Source organism: Phyllostomus discolor, chromosome 12, assembly GCF_004126475.2.
Source record: "Phyllostomus discolor isolate MPI-MPIP mPhyDis1 chromosome 12, mPhyDis1.pri.v3, whole genome shotgun sequence".
In the NCBI taxonomy this organism is placed as follows: Eukaryota; Metazoa; Chordata; class Mammalia; order Chiroptera; family Phyllostomidae; genus Phyllostomus; species Phyllostomus discolor.
In genome coordinates this window covers 54,248,693-54,275,755 of record NC_040914.2, presented here as the reverse complement: position 1 = coordinate 54,275,755, position 27,063 = coordinate 54,248,693, and the positions used below count along the sequence as shown (strand labels likewise).

The 27,063-nt window shown below is 54.8% G+C and overlaps 1 protein-coding gene across 4 annotated transcripts in view; it reads right to left on the bottom strand.

Annotated features, from left to right (window-relative positions):
- NDRG4 (NDRG family member 4) overlaps nt 1-5,731 on the bottom strand; it is a 31,660-nt gene extending 25,929 nt beyond the window's left edge. Inside the window, exon 1 of one of the 4 annotated variants that reach the window (XM_028501712.2) lies at nt 5,577-5,731. Coding sequence is in view for 2 of the 4 variants with exons in the window: in XM_028501710.2 (XP_028357511.1) it covers nt 4,932-5,100 (169 nt within the window). In the remaining 2 variants the exon portion in view is untranslated. Of the gene's footprint in view, nt 1-4,931; nt 5,190-5,576 lie in introns of those variants that run through there. The other 3 variants (XM_028501713.2, XM_028501710.2, XM_028501711.2) reach the window with 3 other exon arrangements.
- Between the last annotated feature and the right edge of the window lie 21,332 nt (nt 5,732-27,063).

The following is a 27,063-nucleotide window of genomic DNA, read 5'->3' as shown; positions in this document are numbered from 1 at the left end:
TTTTTCCTTTCTTGTGCTCACTGTACTTTGGGGGATAGTTTACCCTTCCAGACTTAGACCCAGATTTTTATTTATTTATTTTTAAACATTTTATTCATTTGTTTTTAGAGAGAAGGGAAGGAAGGGAGGGAGAGAAACATCGATGTGAGAGACAGACACCTATTGGTTGCCTCTCGTACGTGCTCCGACCAGGGACCGAACCTGCAACCCAGGCATGAGCCCTGACCAGGAATCAAACCCACAACCTTTCGGTTTATGAGACAATCCTCCAACTAAGCCACATCAGCCAGGGTAAAAACCACTGTTGCTATTTTTCACTTATATCCTTTCAGCCTTTTTTTTTTTAGTGGTAATCTATACACTGCAAAAGGTTTAAAACAAAACAAAACACAAACTGTTTTGAAACATCTTTCGGACCCTGGAGCCAGATGTCCTGGTTCAAATTCCAGCCAGCCACTCAACATCTGTGTGTCTTATGGCAAGTTACTTACCTACTCTGTGCCCCATTTGCCTTACCCTTAAAAGGGGGGGTGTGACAGCACACACCTCACGGGTTGCTAAGACGATGAGTTACTGTGAAGAAAGCACTGAGGCCTGTGCCCGGCACATGGCAAATGCCACGGAAGGGCGAGCTGTCATCGCCATTATTATGACATTATCGGTACACAAGGGGACATCTGTTCAGGGGCAGCAACAGCTTCGGCAGCAGGATCCGCAGCTGCCTGGGGTTCCCTGGTCTGAATGCATTCCCGTCTGGTTAACCTCCTCTCTGGCCAGGTGCTGAGATGACTATTTCCGGGTTCCTTTTATCTTCTATCAACCACTGCGGGATAAACACCCTTGAACCAATACGTCTGCACGTATCCTTATCTGTCCCCAAAAAATCCAGCTGCTGAGTCACACACCACACACATATTTAAGCTGTTGATGCCCCCATGGCCACCTTGCCCTTCATAAAAGTCACACCCCTGACCCTGGGCCTGCTCGTCACCCACACACCCCTCACCAGTGGCCCCGGGCACACTCAGTGACTGCTCACCCCTCCCCTCCTCCAGCCGGGCATCTCACCTGTGCGCCCCACACCTCCATCGCCATGCCCCGGTGAAGCAGTCAAGTGTACTGACATGTGAGAACTGGAGATAAGGATTAGGGGTCTGATCGTCCGCCTCCTGCGGTAAGTCTATGCCTCCCTTTCCCCCACGTGCCCAATGTGGGTCCACACCTCCCCCCCCTCGTCACCGATCAGGTGCCTTTTCAATGCAGTCGACGAAGTTGTGCGAGACGACACGCTCCATGCACTACGACGACGCCAACATTCCAGACTGAGAAGTTTTGCTTTTTAGTCCACATCAAGTGTATTTTTAAAAATGTCCAACAGCCCATACCGAGGCCCCCAAGGGACCGTTTCAGAGCCCGACCCGCCTTTGGAGAGCGCCCTCTGACTCCCCACCACTGTGGAGACGTGCAGTTCGGGTGCAGACGCACGAAACTCGCCATCTGCCTACTTGCTGACGAGCACCCCACTTCCCCGCATCACCCCGGGAAATAAAAAGGCACCTGCCAGGCGGAGTGGGGGGAGAGGTGCAGGTAGAAGAGGGTACAAGGGTGACAAATGGTAATGAAAAAGTACAATAAAAATAAACTACTAAAGAAAAAGCACCCGCTACGAAGGCGCCAAGCGTCTGCCCTCTGAGGACGGCAGCAAGCGTGGGTGGGCGGGACCGCGCTGGGCTCCTTCCCACGACACTCAGGAGGTAGGACCGTGATTCCCACTGAACCGGCGACGAGACCTCGGCCTCAGAGACGTCAGGGGCTTGCTCGGGAGCTGACCCTGAAGCTCACACCCTCTGATTCCCAAATCCCTGCCCGGCCTGAGCCTGCAAGACCCTGCAAGGAGTCTGGGAGACGCATTAGTCGCCCTCACCCCTGCAGCCACCCTGGACAGACCCTGATACCTGCCCTCTTCTCTCCAGAACCACAAGACACGCTCGGGCGAGGCAGGACTGCTCCTGGGCATCCTTCCAGCTCCGTCTGTGAGGGGCACCTGGCTTTGCCCACCTGGTATCAGAGCTGTGGATGGCCGGCCAGCAGGACCCACCACCAGCTGCCATGCCCACCCTGGCCCATTAGATGGGAACCTGAGGCCCAAGCAGGGTCCCTCAGAGACTCTCAGGGAGGCCTAGGTTGTGCGGACAACTCAGAGGAGAAGCTGGGACATCCCGGAGGAGGGGCACCAGGTGACTGGAGCACAATGGGACGGGGAGGCTGCAGGACACTGAGGTGGCAGCTTGGGGACAACAGCCCCACCACCGTCACTTGCTCTGACTGCAGGCCTGACACTGCATTCAACACTTAACACTCTCGCTTCTGCTGCTGAGGGGCGTGACCTGGCGGGAACCACGGCGACCCCGTGTTACAGAAGAGGAAGGCCAAGGGCAGAGCAGCTACGAGAACGGCCCGAAGCCAGGCAGTCACAACTCAACTCATGAGAGGACCCCGGGGGGGGGGGGGGGGCGCTCGGCCTGCAGGTGGGAAACCCAGCTCCACCTCTTCTCCGCGGTAGGAGGTGAGGAAGGGACTGACCTCATCCGTAAAACCGGCACGATAATAAAACGGAAGAATCTGAAAACTATCAACAGCTGAGTAAACACGAGCTTTAAAAAGAAAAAGGTCCAGCCAAACAATTTTCTGAGGTCAGCACAAGGGCAGGGAATTGGCGATCTTTAAGAAATTATCCTGGAGACAGCTGAGGGGGGTGGGGCATGTGAGCCTGGACCCAGGGAGCAATTATTGAGCACCTGCTGTATGCCACCACGATACACTGGCCACCACCCTGACCATGACCTGGTATCATCCGATGGGAAATACGGGCTGAAACCTTGCAAACGCACATAAGCAGGGATAAAGCTGGGTGGGGAGAGATCCATACTCCCTAGTGGCCAACCAGACAGGGCAGGGGGAGTTCTCCATTACAGGGACAGCCAAGACCCAGGAAGCAGAGGGGAGATGAAGCCGGAGAAGTGTGGACCCCGACCAGGTAGGTGGGTCACCGGTGCCGTCTCAGTGAGCCATTCCAGCTCTCGGAGGGAGGGGTCGACAGTGTCCAAGATGAGAAAACTGAAGTCTGAGGGATTGAGAAACCTGTCTGAAACCACACAGCTGGCCGCAGTGAGGCTGGGACTTGAACCCAGAGCTTGGGGGAAGGGCAGGGCAGAGGACAGCAGGGAGCTACAGACAGGGGGAAGGCTGCAAAGACCACAAGACAGCGACTGAGAACATGCACTGTCTCCCAGGGCAACTGGGATCAACGACAGTGACCGAGGAGGGTCCGTTCCAGCCGGCTGAAGGCTTAAAGCGTCTGCCAGAGCCATGTGATGAGGGAGGGGAGGCCCTGGTCTCTGTACCCCCAAGATGAGGGTCCCCACACTGAATGGGGGCCCCAAAGCCTGGACCCCCACTGGAGCCTCGCACACGCCTCCTGAGAGAGCGTCCCCACTTCAGTCCTCTGGGGCAGGAAGAGGCACGGGGGAAGGATCCAGGAGTCTGTCCCCAGCGCAAGGCTCTGAAACCCCACGGGGCTGGGAAAACTTTCCCTTCGGGGATGAGCCGCCGGTTCCTTTTGGAGTCAGGCGGACGGGCCGCCTCAGGTGAGCTCTGACAAGCCAGGAAGGGGTTGAAGGGGCTGCCATCCCCCGTGGCCAACTGGGCTCGGATCTGGAACAGCCCCCCCCCCACCCCATTTCCCCTCTCTGGGAGGCAGCCGCAGAGTTAAGGAGCAGCCAGATCTTGCTGCTTTAACAGGCACTCACGGCCTGAAACCTCACCAGACCTAACCCCGCAACACACACACACACACACACACACACGCTCCAGGCCCTCTGGTCTCCACTTCACTCCCAGTTCAAGCCTCCCTCACACGCCAGGGCCTGGGCACAGGCTGGGCCCTCCACCCTCCAGCCTGCGATGCCATCTCCCTTTCTATGAAATCCTGTCTTCTCAGGTCCAGTGTGAATGCTGCCACCTGCTCAAATCTCTCTGCCCCCCTCCGTCCTCACTCAGACTCCCACTGTTTCCTGAGTGCACCCCCACACGGCCGCCCCTCTCTCCTAACGGGGCCCCTGTGTTCTGTTCTCCTGGTAAGGTTCTCCAGGTGGGGCATTGCACGTCCCAGGTGCGGAGGGCAGGGACCAGAATCCAGGAGTCCATCCCACACACACCGAGTGACCACCTCCGCCGTCCAGGCCCTGCGGGAATCTGGACTGCTTCCCTTTCCCAGCCCGCCCCCCCGCCCCCCCCCCCCCCCCCGTCTTTCCACCGCCCCTACCACGGAGGTCACCTGGGCCCGGGAGAGTGTCCCCCTTCCGACCCCCTGGCCCCTCCCTGGTCCTTGCTCCTTCCTGCCTCCTCCCCTGGGCAGACCCAGATGTCCTCTGAGGATCTCCGGCCACAGCACCCTGGATATGGTTTCCAGCGCGGAAACTGGCCACTTCTCCAGAGGGGCTCCAAGGCTGAGGGTCCCCAGTCACCAGGGTCCAGTCTGGCTTCCCACTCCCCAGGCCACTCGGCGTCCACTCCCAGCAGGACACTTCTCCTGGGAGAGGGGCTCAGACTGTCACAGGAAGCAGGAACCAAAGGTCACGGTCAGGGGCTCCTTCCTTAGGGGACCAGATTGGAGGGCAGGGGCTCTAGGCTTCCTTTCCCCCTTTGGGGACCCGACTACAGCTGGATCACTCGGAGACTCAGGAGGCCACTGGGGACTCGCAGAGCAGAGCCGGGCGGGGCTGCGCGCACGAACCGGCAGCGCACGGGCCGGGAATCAGCGGGCCTCCGCACCCCCTCCTGCAGCTCCAGCCGGAGCCGCCCAAACCCCAGCCGCCGCGCCCCGCTCCGCTCCAGCTCGGGCAGTCGCGGGCGGCGAGGGCCGGCGGTACCTGTCAGCAGCTCGATCTTGTGCCCCAGCACCTTCATCGCGGCGCCCGGCGCTGCCCGGCTCGGGGGACCCAAACGCGGGAGGTGAGGAGCGAAGTAGTCGGAGAGCGAGGAGCGGAGGAGGAGCAGCAGCCGGAGCCAGAAGTGCTCTCGCCACCGCCCCCCCACCATGCCGCGCTCCCCCCTCCAAAACGCTTTTAAAAATCCACCAATTGGACGACCGCGCACCCCTAAAAGGCGCCCGCCGCCGCCACCTGGTCGGGGTGAGCTCCGGGAGGCGGAGGGAGCGCGCGGGGTGGATGCGGCGACGGCCGGGAGGCGACAGGAGGGGGCCGTGCGCCAGCCGCGGGAACAAAGAGGACCCGCCACCCGGGTGTTGGGGTGGGGGCGGGGGTCGAGGGCCCCCTCCTGTCGCCTCTTGAGTGTCGCCTGGGTCGTGGCCCCGGAGGTGTCCGACTGGGAAGGCCACGGGGGAGAGACGAGGTGCGGTGGGGGAGGAGAGGGTGCCGCCCTCGTCGGCGAAAGGTGGCCCCCGGGTCCGGGAGCTGGGCTCCCGAGGTCTGGGGTCCTGCGCTGCGGCTGCGCTGGGGGGTGGGGGGGTTGGCTGCGGCCGCAATGACAGAGGGACAAGGGCGGCGCCAACTCACCGAAGGCGATGTGGGCCAGACAGACGAGCAGGGGGGAAGACGAGTCTCGCCGCCGCCGCCAACACGCGGGTGCGGGTGCGGGTGCGAAGGCCCCGCGTCCCTCAGCCGCGCGCAGCTCCTGGGGGCGGAGGCCGGGCGGGGGCGGGGCACCGCGAGGCGTGCCCGCGTGGGCGTGGTGGGTGGGGGCGCTCGGCCCGCGGGGGTTGGCTGGTCCTGGGAGGCCGTCCCGGGTGCTCAGGGTCCGCCCGCAGCCACAGGGGGAGGGCAGATGGGTGGATGGGCGGGCGGGCGACACCGGATTCTAGCGGAGATCCACCCCTCCCTCCCGCTCCTTATCTCCTGCGGGCGCGCAGAGGAAGGGTCCCGGCGCTCGGACTCGGCAGGGTGCTGGGCCCGGGGGGGGGGGGGGGGCCCGCGCACGCAGCCTCCGATCCCCTTGCAGCCGCTTGGCGTCGGGTTCCCGGGGGATGGGGCGGCCTCCGCCTGCGTCTTTGTTTAGATGACCGAGGGGAACCCCAGCCGGGAGGAGGCAGCACCCCTCCCCCACCCCGCCGCTGCCTGGGAACCGCAGAGGGAAAGCCCTGGGGGGGGTCAGGAAGAGCCCGGCGCTCAGGGGTCCGGTCTTCAGAGCGCCAGGGTTTCCTTGGGGAGCTCACGTGGGAGTGACCATCTCCAGGCAGATGTTGTAGGCCCTCAGCTACCCGCTCTCCCCACTCCGTCCCCGCCCTGGTGTGACAAGGTCCTTGATCCCCTCAGTTCTCTTCCACTGTCTGAGTGGGCAAGGGACCTGGGAGACCCTGTCTTCCTCAGGCTCACTCTGGTCGGGCCCAGTGGCGTGGCTGCCACCTGCCACCCCAAGGGAGGGAGCACTAAAGCCCCTGGATAAAGCAAAGCCCCTGAGGTAGGGAGAATGGAAATCCGAGGACCTGAAAAAATGCACTTGGGCACCAGTTCAAGAGGAGCGCCCCTGGGGCCTGGGTCCTAATCAGGCTCCGCCAGGGACCTTGGGCGGGGCTCAGCCCCTCCCGGATTCCAGCCTTTTTTTTTTTTAATCTCACCTTACTATATATCTGTGTATGTTTCTACTGATTTTAGAGAGAGAGAGAGAGAGGCATCAATCAGCTGCCGTTGCCTCCCTTACAGCCTTCAACCGGGCCTCGAACCCACAACCTGGGTTAGTGCCTGGACCAGGAATCAAACCTACAACCTTCTGGAGTACAGGGCAACACTCCAACCCACTGAGCCTCCTGGCCAGGGCTCTAGCCTTTGGGCCTACTTGGACGGGCTCCTCTGGGAGGTCTGGTGTGGCCGAAGGGCGGGAAGTCCAGAGAACTCCGCAGTGCCTCCCCGGCCCCTTCACGTGGGCTGCTTTGTGGTGAGACCCGGGAAGCTGCTGGGGCGCTGAACTGATGGGGTCACCGGTGTTGGCTGAGGAAGCCGGAAAGATCCGGTGGCCCGGATGGAGCCAGTCCTTAAGAACACGGGCTGGTTCTACACCCTCCTGGCTGTGTGATGTCCAGTGGGCTCCTCAGCCTCTCTGAGCCTCCATGGCACACTGGGTGAAGGCGGGATGACGCCGACCGCACAGGGTTCCTCTGAGAAGGGAATGACAGAACGTAAAGGAAGTGCTCAGTGTAGTGCCGGCCGAGGGCTGAAGTGTTCAGCCAACAGCCGCCTTTGTTACTGACGATGAGACTGTTAGGGCATTAAAGAGGTTTTCAGGCTCTCCCGAGTTCCGCCCTTTTCAGTTGTTCCAGACCTAGTCATTGAACACAGCGAAGTGTTGGTGTTCCGGTGATGCGATTCCCGAGGCCCGGCCTGTTCTGAACTTGTCTGAACTTATGCATCCCCGGGAGGATGCATAAGGTTGCCATCCAAGATCTTGGAAACTGTGACCCGTCTGTCCATGTGTGGAACAGTGTCTGCCATGGCCTTGAACTCCTACAGGCACCCGCCTTGGCTCAGATAATTCCCGCACCCCCAGGGAGTGCTCAGGTGAGTGAGGCTGCGGATTTGAGCCCTAGAAGTGGAGACAATAGATGATGAAGAAATGCGGTTGCAAAAACAACCCTGCTTCTGGGGACCACTGCAGCAAATAGAGGAGCTGAGGAAAGGGGTGGGGAGAAGGGCCCCGTCCCCTTCTGCAGGGTGGTGGCGCCTGGGAGAGGGGACTCCCTTAGCAGCCAGCGAAGGGTGAGCTCTCAGTCCCTCCTGCTCTGGCTCTTCATCCCTGCGAAGGGGGTGTGGTGGTTGGGGACAGGCTGGACGGCAGGGTTTTCAACATAGGAAAGCAGAGTGGGACCCAGGGCCCCGTCATGGGCTGGGGCTTGTCCTGCAGCCTTGCTCCTAGTTACCATATCTTGTCATGTATAATGTGCACTTTTGGCCCGAATTTTTGAGGGAAAATTAGATGCATATTATATGTGGGTGGTGCCTAAAATACCTTGTATCTGTCCTTGTGTTTTGTAGTTATTTGTTACCTAAAATTTCTTGTACTGAATGTTCAAAAATAAATGCTAAAATCCCGTTATAATGCAAAAAAACTAGTATCTGCATATAAATAAATAATTGAATTAAAAAATTAAAGTGAAAGATTTTTTCCCCTGAAAGTGTGGACCAAAACATGGGTGTACATTATACCTGGCCACATACGGTGCCTGAAAGATGCTACCTATGTCACTGCCTTCTCCGCACTTCCCTTCTCCCAGGTGTAAAATGGGCCAGAGGTCGGCCTGTTCCTCACCTGGAGAGGAGACACAGCCTTTCCCAACCTTTGTCTCCCGTTTGTGAAACTCAGGCCAATATGGCAGCCTGGATAGTCGTGGCACATAGTGGACCTCCTCTGGCTAGGTTAGGCAGACAGGGGCTCTGGTAGAAGGAGGGTGGGCAGCTCTCAGGACCTCAGGAGTCATGGCCAACGCTGCAGGTCTGGTGTCAAAACCACTCCTGCCATTCCTGGGCACAGATGCTGCAGCCAGCAGCACCCCTGGGCAAGGGCACAGTGCACTGCCGTGAGGACCACAGTGGCCTCTGGGGCCCGTGGGGTGCTGCCCCCCAGGTGGCATCCTTGCCCGAGGTGGGATTCTGTGTGGTCTCAGCTTCCTCGTGTTGCCAGTGTCCAACTCACAGGCAAGAACGGGTGTGTCTGCATTTGCGACAAACTTGGATGGATCTAGGGAGGATTATGCTAAGAGAAACCAGGCAGACGGAAAAGGACAAGAACCGTATGGTTTCACTAATATGTGGGCTATAAAACAAAAAACAACAAATGAATGAATGAATAGACACAGACAACAGAATGGTAGTCACCACAGGGGAGGTGGGGCGGGGAGAAAGAAGAGGGTAAAGGGGATCAAAGACAAGGTGAAGGAAGGAGACTAGGCTTCCAGTGGTGAGCACACAATGGAATACACAGATGTCGTATTAGAAAGTTGTACACGTGAAGTTTATATAATGTTATTAAGCAATACTAGCCCAATAAATTTAAGTAAAAAAAAAAATGGTGTGTCTGATTGGAGGCGCCCACAGCACGCACTCTGCCAAAGCTGCAAGGGAGGCGGGCAAAGGGATTCTCAGTTCCTCTGGAGGGATGGGGGCCCCGCCCCACGAGAAGGGCTTGTCAGACGCTGGTGGCTAAAGAGTGACCTGTGCCATGGGCATGTTGGGAAGCCACTATGAGGTGATGCACGTGGGCCATCAACGCGGAGCCTGGCACGGAGAGAACATGAGATCCCCGGTTGCTGAGACTCGTGACACACCACACATCCGGTGCCAGCCACCCGTGCTCCTTCACACTCCAGTCTTCGTCCTGCCACCCCGTGAAACACAAAAGGACCTTGAAGAGAGTGCGGTGTGTGCTGCCCTTCCAGATGCCGAGAGCTCCGGTCCCACTGCCAGGGGGACAGGTGACTGGGTTTTTCCATTGTGATGATGAATTGGGCTGAGTCACCGTCCCTCTCCAGTCCCCTCATGACCATGACTGAGAGCAAATAGAAAGACCTCGCAGGTGGAGTCCAAGAGCAGCTGAGCCTGGGGCCATGGAAACTTCCTCACCTGGCAGGGTTGGGGGTGGCAGGAGCTGTCCCCCCTCTACCCCAGGAACACTCCCTCTCTCTCTCACCCTGAGTCTCATAGCCCCCAGGGCAGCAGTGGATTATGTCTCTTCTTTTATATGGTGGGTTGAGTGCCTCTTGGGTGCCAAGCCCTGTGTGGGCTGGAGGGTGCACTGGAGAATCAGAGCTGACCAGGACACTGACCTTGCCTTTAGGGGTTATGCCTGGATGAAGGAAACCAGCATTGAGTCCCATGACGCGGGGACTGGGCAGACGCTGCTAACCTGTGTCATTGAGGTTCCAGGTGGGGCCTGTGGAGGCCAGCAAGGGCTTCCTGGAGGAAGAGCCTGCAGGAGATGGGAAAGGGAAGGATTGGGTGGGAGTACCATCCACCCACCCACCCACCCATCCACCATCGTACACTGGGTCAGCCAGATCCTGTGCTGAGCTGGGGAGGCGCGGAGCTTCGTGCCCTGCGCCCTGCACCTGGAGCTCCTGGGTGGGGGTGGAGAAGGCTGGGCCTGCCGGAGCGGAGGGTGAGCAGGCTGGAATGAGGAAGTGAGCAGGGCTGCGTGCGGGCCTCCATCTGGCTCTGGAATTTCGGCAATCACCAGATCGCGTGCCCCTGCTCCCGGGCCACCTTGCTCCACTCACAGGCTGTGTTGCCACCCCCTTGCTCCTGGCACATGTCGGATGCCCCTGGTGCAGGACCAGCCCTTTTCTCTCCAGGTAACCACGGACACCCCGCTTTCTCCTCCCTCATCCCAGAGGACAACAGAACCGCCTCCGGTTCCCTTTGAAAAAGCCCCTTTACCTGCCTGTGAAGGAAGTTTCACCAGACAGTCTCTCGCTCCCAGCGGCTGCCCTCTGCCCTATCCTGACGCATTATTTATGGCCCATTACTCACCTCCTGCAGGCGCCCAGATGCTGCCTGCCAGAGCTGTGACCTTGCCGTGTCCCCTGGAGAGGACCAAGGGCAGCTCCTTCCCCCTCACCTTCCTTCTCTTCCCTCCCCTCCCCCTTGCAGCTTCTTTGGATCCCAGCAGGCTCCTGGTGCATGGCACAACCTGTCCCCTCTCCCCACCCACGGGGACCACCATGTGAGCAGTTCCCTCCTTCTTTGCCAGGCCAGCTGCCCCCCTGTGGCCTGCTCCCACTTCCCCAGCACAGCAGCCACACCAACAGCTGCATTTCAGTATCTCCCGCAGCTCCACACGGCCCTGGCTCCAGTGGCCAGGGTGTGTGCACAGGTGGATGGCGTGTGTGGGCGTGCGTGTGTCGGGACAGGAGGGTGCGTGTGGATGTCATACATGGGGAGGGACTTGAGTGGCCTCTTCTGAGTCTTGTAGCCAAGAGATACCAGGCAAGGGTGGGCTTCCTCCTCCTCACCGCGGGAACCGAGAGGAAGCCTTCAGGTCTAGAGTTAAGGTTGGGAGTAGGGCCCACAGGGCCCCTGCAGCTGTGTGACATTGAGCAAGTTGCTTAATCTCTCTGTGCACCAACTTCCTCCTCTTTACCTCACCCAGTCCTTCGGAGGACTGCATGAGACAGTGCGGGCGAAGCCCCCAGCTCAGGGCCCGAGGGACAGCGAATGCTGGTAAACAGGTTTCGACGAGGCACCTAGTCCTGCCTGGTCTAGGCCGGGGGGGATGAGCTTCCATGTCTCGGGCTCTGGGGAGGCAGAGCGCCCGCAGGGGACCAGCCCAGGGCTGGACAGGCCGGGCTGGCTGGCATCTAGGCAGCAGCTGAGTCTCCTACACCTCTGTTTCACAGCCAGGCCATGCAGCAGGGGCAGGAGGGGAGGGGAGGGGTAGTTACCAGTTAACGGTCCCGAGGTTCGGTTCCACAAGACCAAGAGTTAAGGAGATGGACAGTGGCAATGGCCGCACCCCGTTAGGAATGTAGTGAATGCCCTTGAATTCTGTGTGTAAATACCATCAGGACAGCAGTTGTTACATTATATGTATCTTACCACGATAAAAAATTTTGAAAAAACCCACAGATTATCTTACAGCTCCGGAGCTCAGAGGTCCAAATGGGCCGGCAAGGCTGCGTCCCTTCTGCCGGCCCCCGGGGAAAATCTGCTTTCTGGCTCCTGCGGCGTCTAGAGGCTGTTGGAGTTCCCTGGCTTGCGGCCCCTTCCAGCTTTGCCCTCTGCCTCCCTTACACGTCACCTGCCGCACCTGTGGTCACCCCGCCTCCCTCCCATAAGGAGCGTTATGATGAGACTGGGCCCGCCTGGCCATCCCAGAGACTCCCCATCTCAAGAGCCTTCACGTCATCACACCCACAAGTCCTTTTGCCACGCGTGGCAGCCAAGTCACGGGTTCCGGGGAGGAGGACGTGGCATCTTCGGGAGGCTGCTGTTCCGTCTCCACAGTTGCCGGCAGAAGCAGTCGCAGGAGTGCGTGAGGGTGCAGGCGCGGTGGCGTCAAGTACCGGGAACACAGGAACGGGCGGGAGTCCTGGCGAGCAGCGTGCAGCCACACCGAGCAGGAGGCCGAGGGCGAGGAGGGATGTCCGCAGCGTTTTGAACGAGAGACACAAATGTCAGAAATTCACCATCGATGTTATCCACAAACATCCTCATGCCCCATCCCGTCGCGAACCGGGAGCGGGGAACGCCGCAGTGAATTAAGCAGGAGGTGTGCAGCCCCTTCCCGTGAAAAATCTCCACACACAGAAACACACGCGTGCACGGAGAAGTCTGTGCAAAGCAAACACCGAATGCGCGCCTTGGGAGAGGACGCGCGCCCAGCGGAAGTGATGAAGACTTGCCCTTTTCTCGTGGGGGCTTTGCCAACAAGTGCTTCTGGCTTCCGCTCAAAAGCGAACTAAGGTGCGGTGATCGGCACGAGCTAGCCATCCCGTCTCATCCCACCCCCTAACAGGGAAACCACGCCATCCACACAACAGAAAGGACGGAGAAAAGAAAAGAGGGAAGGAGAGCGGGAGAGAAAGGAAGAACAAGCCCGGGCTTGGGGGGCACTTGGCCACGCCTCCCGTGGAGCAGAGGGTCTCGCCCCCATCCCACTGGCAGGTGCTGCAGACGCAAGTCTTCCTGTCCTCTCCTGGGGCACCCAGCCCTGAGCCTGCACGCGGCAGGTGGGCGGGCGGGGGCGTACTGTGGACCAGCCGAGTCACAGATGGGCGAGCCGGCAAAGGCGGGTGAAGCCCAGACGGGAGAAGTGAGTGTCAGGCCAGGGTTCTCTCTGACCCTGTGACCCCGTCTGACAGCAGCCACACCCACCAGCCTCAGTTCCACACCCAGGTGCGTCCCCTCATTTGTAACCATTTTGGCTCAAAGTCTAGTCCTCCCCAAGCCCCCAGAACTACCTGGTTTATTTGAGAGGTTCCTGGGTTTGAAGATGTGGGTGGAAATGCCAGGGCACTTATTTCCCCAGGGCGAACTTGTGGTTGGATACTTTTTTTGCCCTGAGTTGCTACCCCCAAGCTGGCCTTTCTGCCTTCTGCACGCGTCTCTGGGGCTGATGCTTTGTGGCCATTGGGCCCAGGGACCCTCAATCCTGGGCACTGTCATCTCAACCCTGTGAACTAAGTCCCCCTGGTAAATACTGTCTCGAAATGGCAGACCCGGCAGACAGGCTGTCCGGGAACATGGCCCAGGGACCAACAAAACAAGCCCGTGTCGTCTCGTTTTGCTCTGGGTTCGTACTGTTCCAGGAAAACAGGACGGGACGTGAGAATCCGAAGGAGTCACATGTTTTCCTCCGAGAACAGGGCTCCTCTGGTTCCTCACAAGGACACGGCGAGAGTGCTCACTTCCCTTTAGTGCCCTTGGGCGCAGGTGGACACAGGAAAACATCCTTTCAGTTTGTTCTGATTTTCTCCTTGAGCACCTGCTCACCCTTCCTGGACCTGTGGTTGGACAAAATTCAAACTGCTCCCGAGGCGTAGTTTTGGGTGACATGTCCCTGCCCCCTTCCCGCTCTGTCCCCCCCCCCCCACCAGTTCCCCCTCATGCACGCACACCCTGGCACGTTTCTGCCCCAGGCCCTCGGGACTTACACTGCCTTCTGCCCGGAACACCCCTCCCCACCTGGTGTTCTCATGTGTCCTCCCTTCCGCAGGTCTCTGCTCCAGTGTCACCGTCTCCGGGAGCTTCCTGGACCACCCCCCTTAGAACTGCACCCCACACCACCCCATCACTCCCGGCCCCCACCCCTGCTTTATTTTTCTCCGTGGCACTTTCAAATAGATCATTTCCTTATTTTGTGTGCTGTCTACCTCCTTCCTAAGGTGAACCCCACGAGGGCATGGATTTATTTCCATTTGCTTGACACCGTAAACCTAGTCCTAGAATAATGATCGCATTGTGTATCCACCATCTCATAAACATGCTAATGATTCCACCCCGCTCTTCCATGTCTAGGAGTTTATCCCTGGGTGGTAATTGCAGATGTGTACAAAGATAGAGTTAGAAATGTTACAAAAGCCAAGCACTGGGAATAATAAGAGATGACATTTAATTAGCACTTACCATGTGCCAGCCCCTGCTCTAAACATTTTATGCATGCAAATGCCTTAACCCTCAAAACCACCCCACCACCCACCCGCTGCTGTCTGGATTTTATAAGCGAGGCGATAGGCGGAGGGACTAAAGGCAGTACAGGCAGGATCTGATGTGGGGCCCATATTCTTGACCACCAAGCTGTGCTCCAGCCATTGAAAATGATGGATTATTTTGGTGGGGGTGTGGAGGGGGCCGGCCATGCACCCCTGAATTGTATACAAATTGTGTGATCATACGGATCACTGAGAAGCAGCTGGCTTTATCAGATTCTCCAAGACCTCCAAGAACCAGGGTTGTAAAAGAATTCTTCTACATAAATAAATTTGTGTGAGCATGCCCCACTCGTGGGTTGTCACTGTCTTTAAGAAAAGATTCTTGTAGCTTCCCTCCTTCCACATAAGCTTTCCATTCTTGCCCCTAAACCACATGGCAAGCTAGAAGGTCACATGGAAGAACCTTTAACGACTTGGAAAGATATTTGTGACACGGAGTTACCTGCAAAAAACAGGTGTTTAAAAAGAGTATACAGTTTGACCATATTTTCATTAAAATTTCACATTTTACAGGACCTAAATAAACAGATGTGAAAAGCTGTATTTCCAGATGGTGGAATTACAAATGTTTTTAAAAATTTCTTTTCTGGTCTTGTTTATATTCTTCACATTTTTTTTTGCAAGAACATAAACCACTTTTGCAATTAAACAAACTTTTTTTTAAGGAAAAAGGCAGCTTTGGGGGAAATAACTTGGTAGTAGTAGCACTGTGGAAATTGTTGACAGCTCAAACCCTCCGGAAGGTGAGCGGTCGCATAAAATATGACATCTCCGTGTCAGAAAAATGATGCGGCTGTTAAAAACAACAAGGAAAACACCAGGGTAGGTGGATCGCTGACAAGATACACGGTGAGATAGAAAAAGGGGGCACAGAACGGAGTGTGTGACGAGGCCCAAATACACGAAGACCGTGGGGGGGGGGGGCGTACAGGCCTTGGGAGGGGCAAGGGAGGACGCCCGCTGCGTGGTGGGGCTCCCCCGGGGGGGGGGGCGCGGGGGAGGGGCTGTGGCTGGGGTGCGGGCTGCGAGGGTGCAGGGGTGCTCTGTTCTGGATGATTTAAAGCTTTTACAAGTCTCTGCCGACATGAACGCGTGTTACATAGGCAATCAATTCAAAAGGACATAGTAAAAAATAGGGAAGAGTTTTTTAAAAGCTGCCATACCCCAAAATGCCCCCCTCCCCTATGAAGCTGCTCAAGGGCTCCATGTCCAAGCCGATAGGACCTCTGGGGAAGGGCCACGGATCTCGGTGGCGGTCAGGACTGGAACCAGCTCCGTCACCAGCGAGGGGCGTAGGGGATGCAGCCTCCAGGACGCTTTTTATGCCCCAAAAACAATAATGGGTTCATCACGGTGAGGACCTTGCAGCAGTGTGGACAAAAGTCACGTGGGCAACTGCACAGCCAGGTGGGGACGTGCGCGTGCCCAGGAGGGAGCGTGCGCGTGCCCAGGAGGAAGGCGGAGGGCCACAGCCCGGCGGTTCTGTCGAGTTGGCCGGAACCTGGTTCTTCCCGGGGCTTGCCCCTGGCAGTGCTGAAGCCGCAGCGGCGCCTGGACCCGCCCATGATCTCACTCCCCACGCTGTCCTCACTACATCTCCTCTGCTCCCCTCACTTCCTGGCATCCCCACGGGGGTCTGCCCCACCCCATCCCCTGTGGGGGCACCTTCTGCTGTCACCGCCATTATCACGGCAGCTTCCTAACTGGTCTTCCAGGGCCATGCCTCCGTCTGTGTCTCTGCAGCAGGTCAGAATGGTCTCCCGCCTTTTGGAGAGGTGACTCAGATGGCGTCTCCTCCCTGTTTCCCTGATCTCTAAGCCTTGATAAGATCTGGCCGTTGGCCACCTCTACTGGGTCGGCCAGAAAGTTCGTTTGGTGTTTTCCATACGAGTGCTTAGTCGTCTTTAACTTCATTCAAGACAATTGTCGTGGATTGTTTCGTGACAGCTGTCGTATCAGCGTGCATTTAAAAATGTATCCCAGTGGGTGAATTTTTGTGCAGCCATTGTAATTGTGAAAATGGAAGAACATACCTAACATTTTTGGCGTATTATGCTTTATTATTTCAAGAAAGGTAAAAACACAACTGAAACACACAAAAAAGATTTGTGCAGTGTATGGGGAAGGTGCTGTGACTGATCAAATGGGTCAAAAGCGGTTTGCGAAGTTTCTTGGTACTATTGACATTTTGGCCAAATAACTCTTTGCTGTGGGGCTGTCACATGCATTGGAAGAGGTTTAGAAGCAGCCCTGGCCTCTCCCACTGGAAGTCAATAGGGGGAGAGAGCCAACATACTCAAAATATCCAAATCAAGAAAGTAACTCACGACAATGAAAATGTGTCTTTTATTTCGTGGAAAACACGAAATGGACTTTTTGGCCAACCCAACGCCCCCACTTCTCACTCCCTTCCCCTGGTCCATGTCTGTGCTCCAGCCTCACTGGCCTTCCCGTCTGCCACCCCAGTGACCTTGCACTTCCTGCGCCCCTGCCTGTGTGCCTGGCTGCGCCTCAGCCTCCTTGAGGGGCCGGTCTGAAGCACCCCACCCCTGTCACCCCCACGCCACACCAGCCTGTGTGTCTTCCTCACCATTCTGTGCTGAAATCCTCATTTCTACTGGTTTACTCCCCATCTTCCCCACCAGCCAGCAGTGTTCGGGGGCTTACCTCATGCTGGGCGCTACTCTGAGCACTTTATAATACAACCCGTTCCCGGCTCCTCTCAACCCTGCAAGGGTTAACCCAACCACGATCAGGACCCCATTTTACAGATGAGGAAGGTGAGGCCCAGAGGTGAGCCACCTGTCCCAAGGCAGGCACCTCTGAAGTGGCAAAGCTGGGATTCGAACTCCGGTGGCCTCAGCACAGAGCCCGGGCCCTTTCTTACTACACCATCCTCCCTAAAACCAAGAGTGAGTTAAACACCGGCCCCTAGTTTACTTTCTGAAGATTTGAACTGGCTTGGGGAGCAGCCCACGAACTTCACTGGCTACAGTGGTGCAGGACAGCCAACCCCACGGGACCCTCCCGCCCCCAAGCTCCTACTGCCTGCAGCAACTTGGAGGACATGGTTTGACCTGTTTTTTTCCCCCAGATCTGCGCTAGAACAGGCCGTAGGTAATGGTGTTCCACCGCTCTGTGTTGTCTTTGAAAGCCCTGCAGCGGCGATGAGCTCACTGCCCTTATGTAACTCTCAGCTGGGCCCCGCTGCATCGAGGAGGCCCCAGCCCTGACACCTGTGGAACTGAAACTGGCAGCGCCGCTGTTTGCAAAAAATAGGGGACTCAACGCCTATTTGGGTTCTATTTTTATTAAAACCCCATTAACTTGTTTCTATGAGAGCAATTACCATGTCAGGCTGGGAGCTGTGGAGGAGTCAGGCTTTTTTTTTTGACGTGAACAGCTGTTCAGCTGTTTGCAGGAGAACTTTCTTTTCAAAAGGACCCCCTGGGGTTGGCCTCTCAGGCTTGTTCTCAGCCCCAAGGCCGGTTTTCTTAGCAGACAATTTGGTAACATCCCCCCTGCATCAGGGAGGTCGAAGATAACATAATTGCATTATTTTTGCCTGATTTTTGTAACTCTGAACTAGTTCAAAGGCTTCCAGCCTGCTGCAGAGATGGCAATTCCTTTCACACCTTGTAAAAATTTAAGCACTGCCCCAGGGCACACGAAGACCAAGCGTAAGGTTTCACTGGGCAGCTGGAGGGGAGGCCTTGGTGCGTTTGCCTTTGCTCCTCGAAATCCCTGTGAGCGGGCCCTCCCTGTCCTCCTTCCAGGCTTGGGGGGCGCGGCCCCCTGGCTGCACTGTGCCCCCCGCCCCCTGGCCCATGACTCTGCATTTGGACACCAGGGCACGTTCTGGAACCGCCCAGCTTGCTGAGGAAAAAGTCCGATCTCGTCTTCGGCAGGGCCGGGGTGCAGGCCACTGCCCAGGCTTTCTGCTCCATATCAGCGCTCGGTCCAGCCCAGCCTCCGGCCAGCTCAGCGTGTGCTTCCAGTGGCCATGCATGGCTGCCCTGCAGCATTCATGCTCCCTCCCGGGGGCCGTGGAGAGAACAGGTGTGTGCACCGTGCGAGTGGGAGTCACAAACAAGAGAGAGTTTAGTCCTCATGGAGCCCCTGGGTAAGTGCATCGAAGTGTGTGTGTGTGTGTGTGTGTGTGTGTGAGAGAGAGAGAGAGCCCTGGGATGATAAGCAGGAGCTTGGGTGTGAGATGGACCAGGTGCTTTCTCAAAATGACCAACCAACTTCCCAAACTTTCTGATGCTCCTATGCGCCTCCCCTTGCATCCCCAAACAATCCAGTGCCAGAGCGGGGAAGGGAGGGGTGTTAACTGCCTTAGCAGAGCAATGCTGTGGTCCCCTGGAGTATGAAGCTATAGCTTCCTGGCTAGCAAGCAGGCTCGTGTTCCCCATGTTATTCAGCTCAGTGTCTGGTTCCCTTTGCTCCCCTTTTCCAGCCAAAGACTGCCGGTGGCAATGCTTGCTGCGCCATAATTCAGACAGGCCTTCCGTAAACACACAGTTTAAAGAGGCTGCCCCCAGCTGCTCCCCTTCACGCGCTCTTTACTTCCCATCACAGGGCTTGGTGCAAGCAGGTCTGATGCCCCTTGAGGGAGCCAACTCCACAGGGGCAGGGAGGAGGGGCCATTCTGCTCCTCACTGCAGACCCTGCGCCCAGCACTGGCACACACTAGGCCGTCACTGGAGACCGGAAAGAATGGGATTAGTTTCTGCTCTCAGCGAAATCCTGGTCGGAAGGGGCTGGACACCAGCCAACCTCGTCCTGTGGGCTCTTCTTTCTGCACACCTCCCTTCCACCAAGCCAACAGGCAGCCATCTGGCACTTTGTTCTGAGCACGGGGTGGGGCGGGGATGCAGGGAGGCAGGGGGAGTTTTGGGAACAGCCAACATTGTAGATTGGACACATCTAATCAAACCCAGAGGGCTGCACTGTGTTCCCTGGATTGAGATGCCCGGATTAAATGGGCCAAGGGCCCCTGGGGCGAGAGGCCATGCGAAATAACTTTTCAAAAATAGCAACTTGCAATCTCGGGAACGAGCATGGATTGTCAATGACGTGAACGTGGGTTTGAAACAGAAGGAGTCCTATTTTTATTGCAGATAATGGTCATGTGACACAGGCACAGGTCAGGCCAATTTCCCCAAGGGTGGCGCTCAGGGGTGACGATGTGGAGCTAGCTGCCCGTGGAGACTGTGTTGGAAGGACCAGAACCAGAGGAGGAGATGCCTGGCGGTGTGGAAGAAGGTGGGCTGCCCGGCTCCTGGCCTGGCTCTGCCGCTCCCGGGTCCCAGGGGCAGAGCCGCTAAGAGGCAAACGTGCAGAATCGGCCGGACCTGGGTTCTGGCCTCGGGCTCGGCACTTGTTGCTGTGACCTCGACCTCACCTGAGCCTGTCCCTTTCTCGGGAAAAAGAGGGAAAACAGTGATGTATTTCTGAGGGGTGTTGTGAAGAGTAAGTAAACGAGATAATGTTATAAAGCTGGTACCACAGGACCTGATCCAGAGTAAACGCTCAATGAACGACAGCTGTGGCTAGCTATAACACTTAACGATGTTTAAAAATATTCTTCGTTGGTCCTGGCTGGTGTAGCTCAGTGGATTGAGCGCTAGACCTACTAAACCAAAGCATCGCTAGTTCGAATCCCAGTCAGAGCACATACCTGGGTTGCAGGCCATGTCCCTAGAGGCAACCGCACACTGATGTTTCAGTCCCCCTGTTTCTCCCTCCCTTCCCCTCTCTCTTAAAATAAGTAAATCTTTAAAAATTAAAAAGCATATTCTTCATTGTAGTAAAAATATAGAACATAAAATTACCATCTTAACCAGTTCTAAGTGTGCGGGACAGCAGTGTGTGCAGGACAGCAGTTGTGCAATAAATCTCGTGCACAACCTGAACTCTGTACCTTCGAACAACAGTGCCCCACCCTCCTCCCCCGAGACCCTGGAAACCACCATTCGGCTCGTCGCTCTCACGAGTCTGACCACTTTAGCCTCCTCATAGAAGTGGGATCAGGCAGTGGGATCAGGCAGGATTTGCCATTTTGTGGCTGGCTTATTTCCCTGACCATCATGTCCTTAAGGTTCATCCATGTAGCAGGTGTCAGAACTTCCTTTGTTTTTAAGGCCGAATAACCTTCCACTGCCTGTGTATGCCGCATCTCCTTTATCCGCCCATCCACGGACGGACCCTTGGGTTGCTCCCGCCCCTTGGCTCTTGTGAGCAATGCCGCTGTAAACGTGGGCGTGCAGTTTAATTCCTCGTTGAACTCCTGCTTTTGATCCTTTTGGATATCGACCCAGGAGTGGAATTGCTGGATCCATATGGTCACTTCATTTTTAATTTTTTGAGGAAATGTCACTGTTTTCTATGCAGCTGTCCCATTTTCCATTCCCACCAATGGCACACATGGGGGTCCCAGCACTCCACGTCCTGGCCAGCCCTTACTCTGTTCCTTTAATGATGGCCGTCCAGATCGGCGTGAGGGGATGTCTCACTGTGGTTTCGATTTGCATTCCCCGGATGATCAGTGATGCCGGCATCTTCATCTGTTGGTTGGTCACTTGCGTGTCCTCTTCGGAGAAATGTCTACGCAGTCCTTTGCCTATTTCAAGAATTGGGTTACTCTTACTATTTTGGGTGTTGAGCAGTAGGCGTTCTGTATGTATTCTGAATTCCAACCCCCTGCTGGAGACGCGGTTTGCAGGTCTTTCCTCCCGTCCTGCAGCCGGCTTTCCCCTCTGTAGTTCCCTTTGATGCGAGTGTCTTCGTGTGACCAGGCCCCGGTCGTCTAGTTTTGCTTTTGTTGCTTTTGCTTCCAACGTCATACCTAAGAAATTATTACCAAATCCGACCTCATGAGGCTTTTCCTCTATACTTTTTTTCCTAGAAGTATTTTTAAAACATCACCTGATGGGGTTTGAATCCACTTGGCATTAGTTTTTGTATACGGTGTTAGGTCAGGGTCCAACCTCATCCTCCAATAGTAACACATTTGTAGTGAGGAATTCCTGGCGTCTCTCTGTGCCTATTTTCTCTTCTATTAAAAAAGAAAGGGTGGGCTAAGATGCCTCCTATTCGCCAAAAGCGACTACAAAGAACATTCAAAGACAAGCCACAGACTGGGGGCTTTTCTTGCAACACAGATACCTGACGAAGGATTAGTAGCCAGGGTATTTTTATAGACCAGTATGAACAAGACAAACGACCTGTAGAAAAATGGGCAAGACACATAAAAAGGTATTTCACAGAAGGGGAAGCATGAATGGCCAATGAACATAAAAAAATAGTCAAGCCCTGACCGGTGTGGCTCGGTTGGGCATCATCCCGCAAAGGAAAAGGTCGCCAGTTCAATTCCCAGTCAGGGCACCTGTACGGGTTGCCGGTTCGGTCCCTGGTTGAGGTGGGGCGGAGAGGCAACTGACTGATGTTTCTCTTCCTCTCTTTCTTCCTCCCTTCCCCTTTCTCTAAAAATAAGTAAGTAAGATTTAAAAAATGTTTTAAAAAAATAAAAAACAAGTTTATGAGTGCCGAGGAAAGTACAAAGCAGCATCACAATAAGGCATCACTGTATACCCATCGAATGGGCAAAAAGAAAGACATCTCTAATGGGGACCCTTACCCATGGCTGAGAGGAGGGTAAGTTGGCCCAACCTTGTGAAAGCGAGCGCACACAGAGCCCACACGCCAGCAATTCCAGTTGTAGGGACTCTTCAGTGATACAGGTGCGTAGGAGAGTGTGCCCAGGACAGTTACAGGGTGGAGCAAAAGCTGGTTCCCAGTTGTTCGTATGGAAAACAATATGATGATGAGTAAGTCACAACACAAGAATAAACTCTGGGTTTCACATACTCACAACTGCAAACCTCCGCGTGCCCCACCCTGTATGATGGTAAATTAGTAAATGGTGAAATGGTAAATGGTAAGTTGAGTAGACTGGAAACTACTCAAATGTCCAGTGATAAGCAAATGCTCACAGAAATGGTGCCTCGTGCCCACATCAGAGCATCCTTCGGCAGTAGAAACAAACTGGAATAGCACTGCTGAAAGTCAAGACATAAAACCCAGTAAAAGAAATACAAGCGCAGCCATGGCTGGTGTGGCTCAGTGGATTGAGTGCCACCCTGCAAACCAAAGGGTTGCTGGTTCAATTCCCAGTCAGGGCACATGCCTGGGTTGTGGTCTAGGTCCCCAGTAGGGGGAGCATGAGAGGTAGCCACACACTGACATTTCTCTCCCTCTTTCTCCCTCCCTCCCCTTCTGTCCAAAAACAAATAAATAAAATCTTAAGAAATGCAAAAGCAAATCAAAATAGTATATTCAGCTAGCTATATAGAGCAAGGGGATAATAAGCACAAAATCTAGGCTGGGAACTCAGCAGAGGGAACATGGCATTGCTTATGTTACAGAACTTAAACAAATGGAAGTTCATGGGGACCCAAGCTATTCTAACACTTCATAATTTAAAAACGTATTACATATACTCTTTTGCATGTGTTAAATATGACATGAGAAAGAGGTTTTCTAAACAGTCGGGGCCCTTTCAGCTGTAAGCTATTGCGGAGGAGCTACCAGCTTAGGGAGCTCTGATAAGCAACTCTCTCTGTTACCCCGTCATCTGCTTATTTGGGAAGAATTTGGAAGGAGCAGGCATGTCCCTGCCTCTGAGGCCTCTGGAACAAATTCTGGGCACACAACCCAGACTGGAGGCTGGAGGCTGGGAGAGGCCCACAGAACGCCTCCCCCGGGGCAGGAGGTCACTGGGTGGGCGAACTGTGGCTGACCTGGCCCCTGGATGGGGGAAACTCACTGGCCCACACCTTCCTGCGCCTTAACCCAGGTCAGGGGGGGAGAGAGGGGGCCAACAAGCAGGCATCGACCACCCGGGACATTTCTAGAAGGAAACAGAAATGGTATCACTAAGTAAACGGGTGTCCCACCCAGAATATGATCAAGCAGTCTCCCCAAAATCAGTTAGTTCTCTTGCTTTGGCTCCCGGAGTTAAGGTCTATCTTTGGGGCTTGAAGACATAACTTCTCTCCTGAGAGATTTGCTCGGCAACATGAGTCCCCCAGGGTGTCTTGTCACGGCGTGTGTGACATCCAGGAGGTGGGTGTGCTGGAGCTGTCATTAAACAAGGCGAGACATTCATCTCCCTGGGACTCACGGGGCACACTGTTCTCCTGGCAGACACACACACAATAACCCGAGGCACATTTTTTCCCTGTGACTTCTTTGTTTCCTCGGCAGGGGCAGAAAAGCCTCTTAAAATCTCACCAGTCTATGAAAGTAACAGTCTTTCCAAACAGAGTGAGGTTATCCGTTTTCATTGATGTCTTTCAAAAATGCCTTAAAAATTGGAAACTTGATTTCCACTGCTGGTCATACGTGAACACGGTGTATCATACTCTATGGTGCGGGCCCCCCAAAAATCTTCAGAATAATTAGAAATTCAGCTGGCAGCATCCTCTGGAATGTTTGTTGCTCAAGGCCTGAGAAAATGCTTCAGACATCACTCAGTTATTAGGAAAAAAAATCATGCTACTTAACATTTATCTGGAATCTTGGGTAAAGCAGTGAGTGAGTGAGCATGAAGTGCTAAGTTAGAAAATGACAGTGTCTTTTAAAAAGGTTTTAACATGTTTTCCTCCTCCACCTAAGAGAGAGATAGCCAAGTGCCAAGTCCTCAAGTTCCTGTTCAGATAAGGCCGCTTTCTCCCCGCCCGTGCCTCTGGCAACATGGGCTCTCAACTGGGTTCTGTTGCCAGCCTTTCTTTGAACATTGAAACGCATTCTCACCACGCTTGTCCTTCACTGAACCACACCATTCTTCTCCCACCCGCCTTGTTTGTTGAGCTGGAATCCATACTCCTTAGCTAGTCATTTGTTTTTCTGCCTCGAAACTGAAGACGCTGTCCTCAGGGAGGAATTTTAGTTGCAAAGAGGGAGCCACGCAAATCACGTGGGAGTCAAATAAACTTCTTTCTCAAGGGCAACACGGGAGCAGAGAATGCCACGAAGATCTACAACTCGGGCCCCCTTTGTTTTGTTTTAACGGACCAGAGGTGGGAGCTGTTTGCAAGGATGGTCTGGTTCTGTGTTCCCTTTACAGCTTCTTCTTCTTCTTCGGAAATGTTAGCAGCGCCCAGGCACTATTTTGGGAGCTGCGCTGACACTTGTTAATAACATCGTCTATAAAGCCACACTCATCCGAAGCTCATTTAGACACAGAGAATTAGCCGGTATGTGCCAGATGGGAAAGGGGAGAAAATCAAGTCACTGCTATCAGAGAGAAAGCATGCTAGAAGTTTTTAAGGCAAGTCAAAGGGGACTTTTTCCATCAGATACAGGTATTGAGGGGAAACGTTTAATTTTCAAGTGAAAAGCAAATACTTTCCCTCCTTGCGCTTACCAGCAGCTGGCCCCAGGGCACGGCCTAACAGCACCCACGCCCACACCAGGAAGCCTTTCCAATAAGCCAGACTTTGGAAATTTATGTCGGGAAGAGCCTGCTGCTCCATTTTGCTTTTAAAAACGACTGTCCCCTACATGCAACAGATTATTGGGATCTGAGACAGGAAAAGGACATTAGCAGAAAATCTGGTGAAATACGAATAAAGCCATTGGCTTAGTGACATGTTTGACGCTTGGGTCATGACTAAGACGTCAGGGGAAGCTGGGGGAGGGGTACACGGGAACACTGTACCATCTCTACAACTGTTCTAGAGATCTAAAATTATGTCCACATAAAAAGTTTAATGCAATGATGCCCCTTTTAGTCGACTTGACTTTGACCTCTGAAAACCAGGCAGACGGGAGGCCTCGGGCTTCGGGAGGCGGCCTCGTCGGCACCTTGCTTTGGACCACACCACAGGGGACCGGGAGACGCTATGTCCCAGAGGAGGGCTGCTCAGTGAGTGAGCTGTGGGTCACACCGTGTCTTCTCCGACGAGCTGGGCAGAAATGCAGAGGCCCAGAAAAATCAACAGCATGAACTCCCAGAGCAGGATTAATCTGCCCGTATTGATCCCCTGCTCTCAGTAAGAGAGTGACTGTATGTTTTCTCAGACCAGCCTTGGACTCCCTGTACGTTTTAATCGCTGCACAGCCAGGATGGGAGACTTCTTGCTCATCCGGAATGGCAGTGTCAGGAGTCAGCAACAGAATTCCACATTTCGGGCACTCTTCTTTAGACTTAGGGCATTTCGTTGTCTTTTGAAAGTTGTTTCTACGTGTATTCAATATTAAAATGTTCAAGCCCTGGCTGGCGTAGCTCAGTGGATTGAGCGCGGTCTGGGAACCAAAGTGTCCCAGGTTCGATTCCCAGCCAGGGTACATGCCTGGGTTGCAGGCCATGACCCCCAGCAACCGCACATTGATGTTTCTCTCTCTCTCTCTCTCTCTATCTATCTCCCTCCCTTCCCTCTCTAAAAAATAAATAAATAAAATCTTTAAAAAAAAATGTTCGGTTCACCTACAGTAGGTAGGGATTGTTGACGTTAAAGTTCTTGGAGTTAAGCCTCTGTCCTAGGTTTGCTTCCACAAGTTACTTCAAGCCCAGACGTTTGTCTGGAACACAGAGATATCCACTTTCAGAGACTCGCGTGGCCTCTGCCGTCATTTTCTTTGGCCAAGACCAGTGTAAAAGTGCATTTTCACTTAAGCAGCTGTTCCAAGCATGAGGATGAAAAGCTCCCCTGGGATTTCTGGAAGCATGATGGGACAGAAGAGAACAAACAGATCCAGAGCGGGACTGAGTGAACTTGAATTTCTGTGTAAACTTGAGTGAGTCACACCGTACTTCCCAGTAGTGCAGCAGCTTCTCAGGTCCAGGGGTGCTGAGAGATCGATGAGAAGCTCTGTAAGACGCTCAGAAATCTCTTAGGCAGAAGGTGAAATGCTTGTTTAAAATAAGAAACAAGTCACTTCTGCTATAGAAATAGTAAGAAAATTCAATACCAAATCACATGGGTAGACTTTTCCATGAACAGTGCTGGAATGGTGGAGTAGCCTTTTGCTGGGATGGGACAGTTTTGAGCAGAAAATGATCTATTTGTGAACGAGAAAACTCTGGCTACGATGGTGAGATGAATCTGAGGCTAGGCCGAGGGAGGCTGCGGGGAGGCGGGAGGGGGGTGACCACACTACCCAGGACAGGAGCGGGGTGGGGAGGAGGCGGGGTCAGGAAACGACCTGAGACAGACCCACAAGATACCGAGAGTGAGGGAAGGGGGGCGAGGAGGACACCCAGGGTTTTGTCCTGAGAAATAGGGAAGGAGGGAGTGGTCAAAAACAGGCATGAGGAAGACCACGGGACACGCTGTGAGGGTAAGATTGGGAGCTCGGGTTAGCCACGTTGGGTCGGACGTGGAAGGGGGCATGCCAGACAGGGGTTAGAGGGTCTGGAGTTACAGGGAGAGGGCTCAGCTGGAGACGGAACTTGGAGTCATCACCACGTAGCTGGTGTTCAAAGCCCAACCTTGGACCAGACCAGCAAGAAAGGAGAATGTCTACAAGAGATGTCTGGACTGAGGGCAGAGGGCAGAGGGCAGGAGGGACTGACCCAGGAGACCAAGACTTGCTCAACTCCCCTCTGCAGCCCAGATGGGTCCAGGGAAAAACCTGGACGCAGTGAGGCCCTTACTAACGAGGGCCAGAGTTACCTGGGCACAGGGCTTTTAGGGGGAAAGACACACATTTCCCCCCTTAATTTTAAGAGTGATTTAGTACTCCAGTCAATTTGTTGACTCATTTGGAAAAATTTGCCTCTTTGAAGGGACCAAATAGCAATCCGAAAGACTGATTTGCAGTCTTGGGGAAAGTGGTAG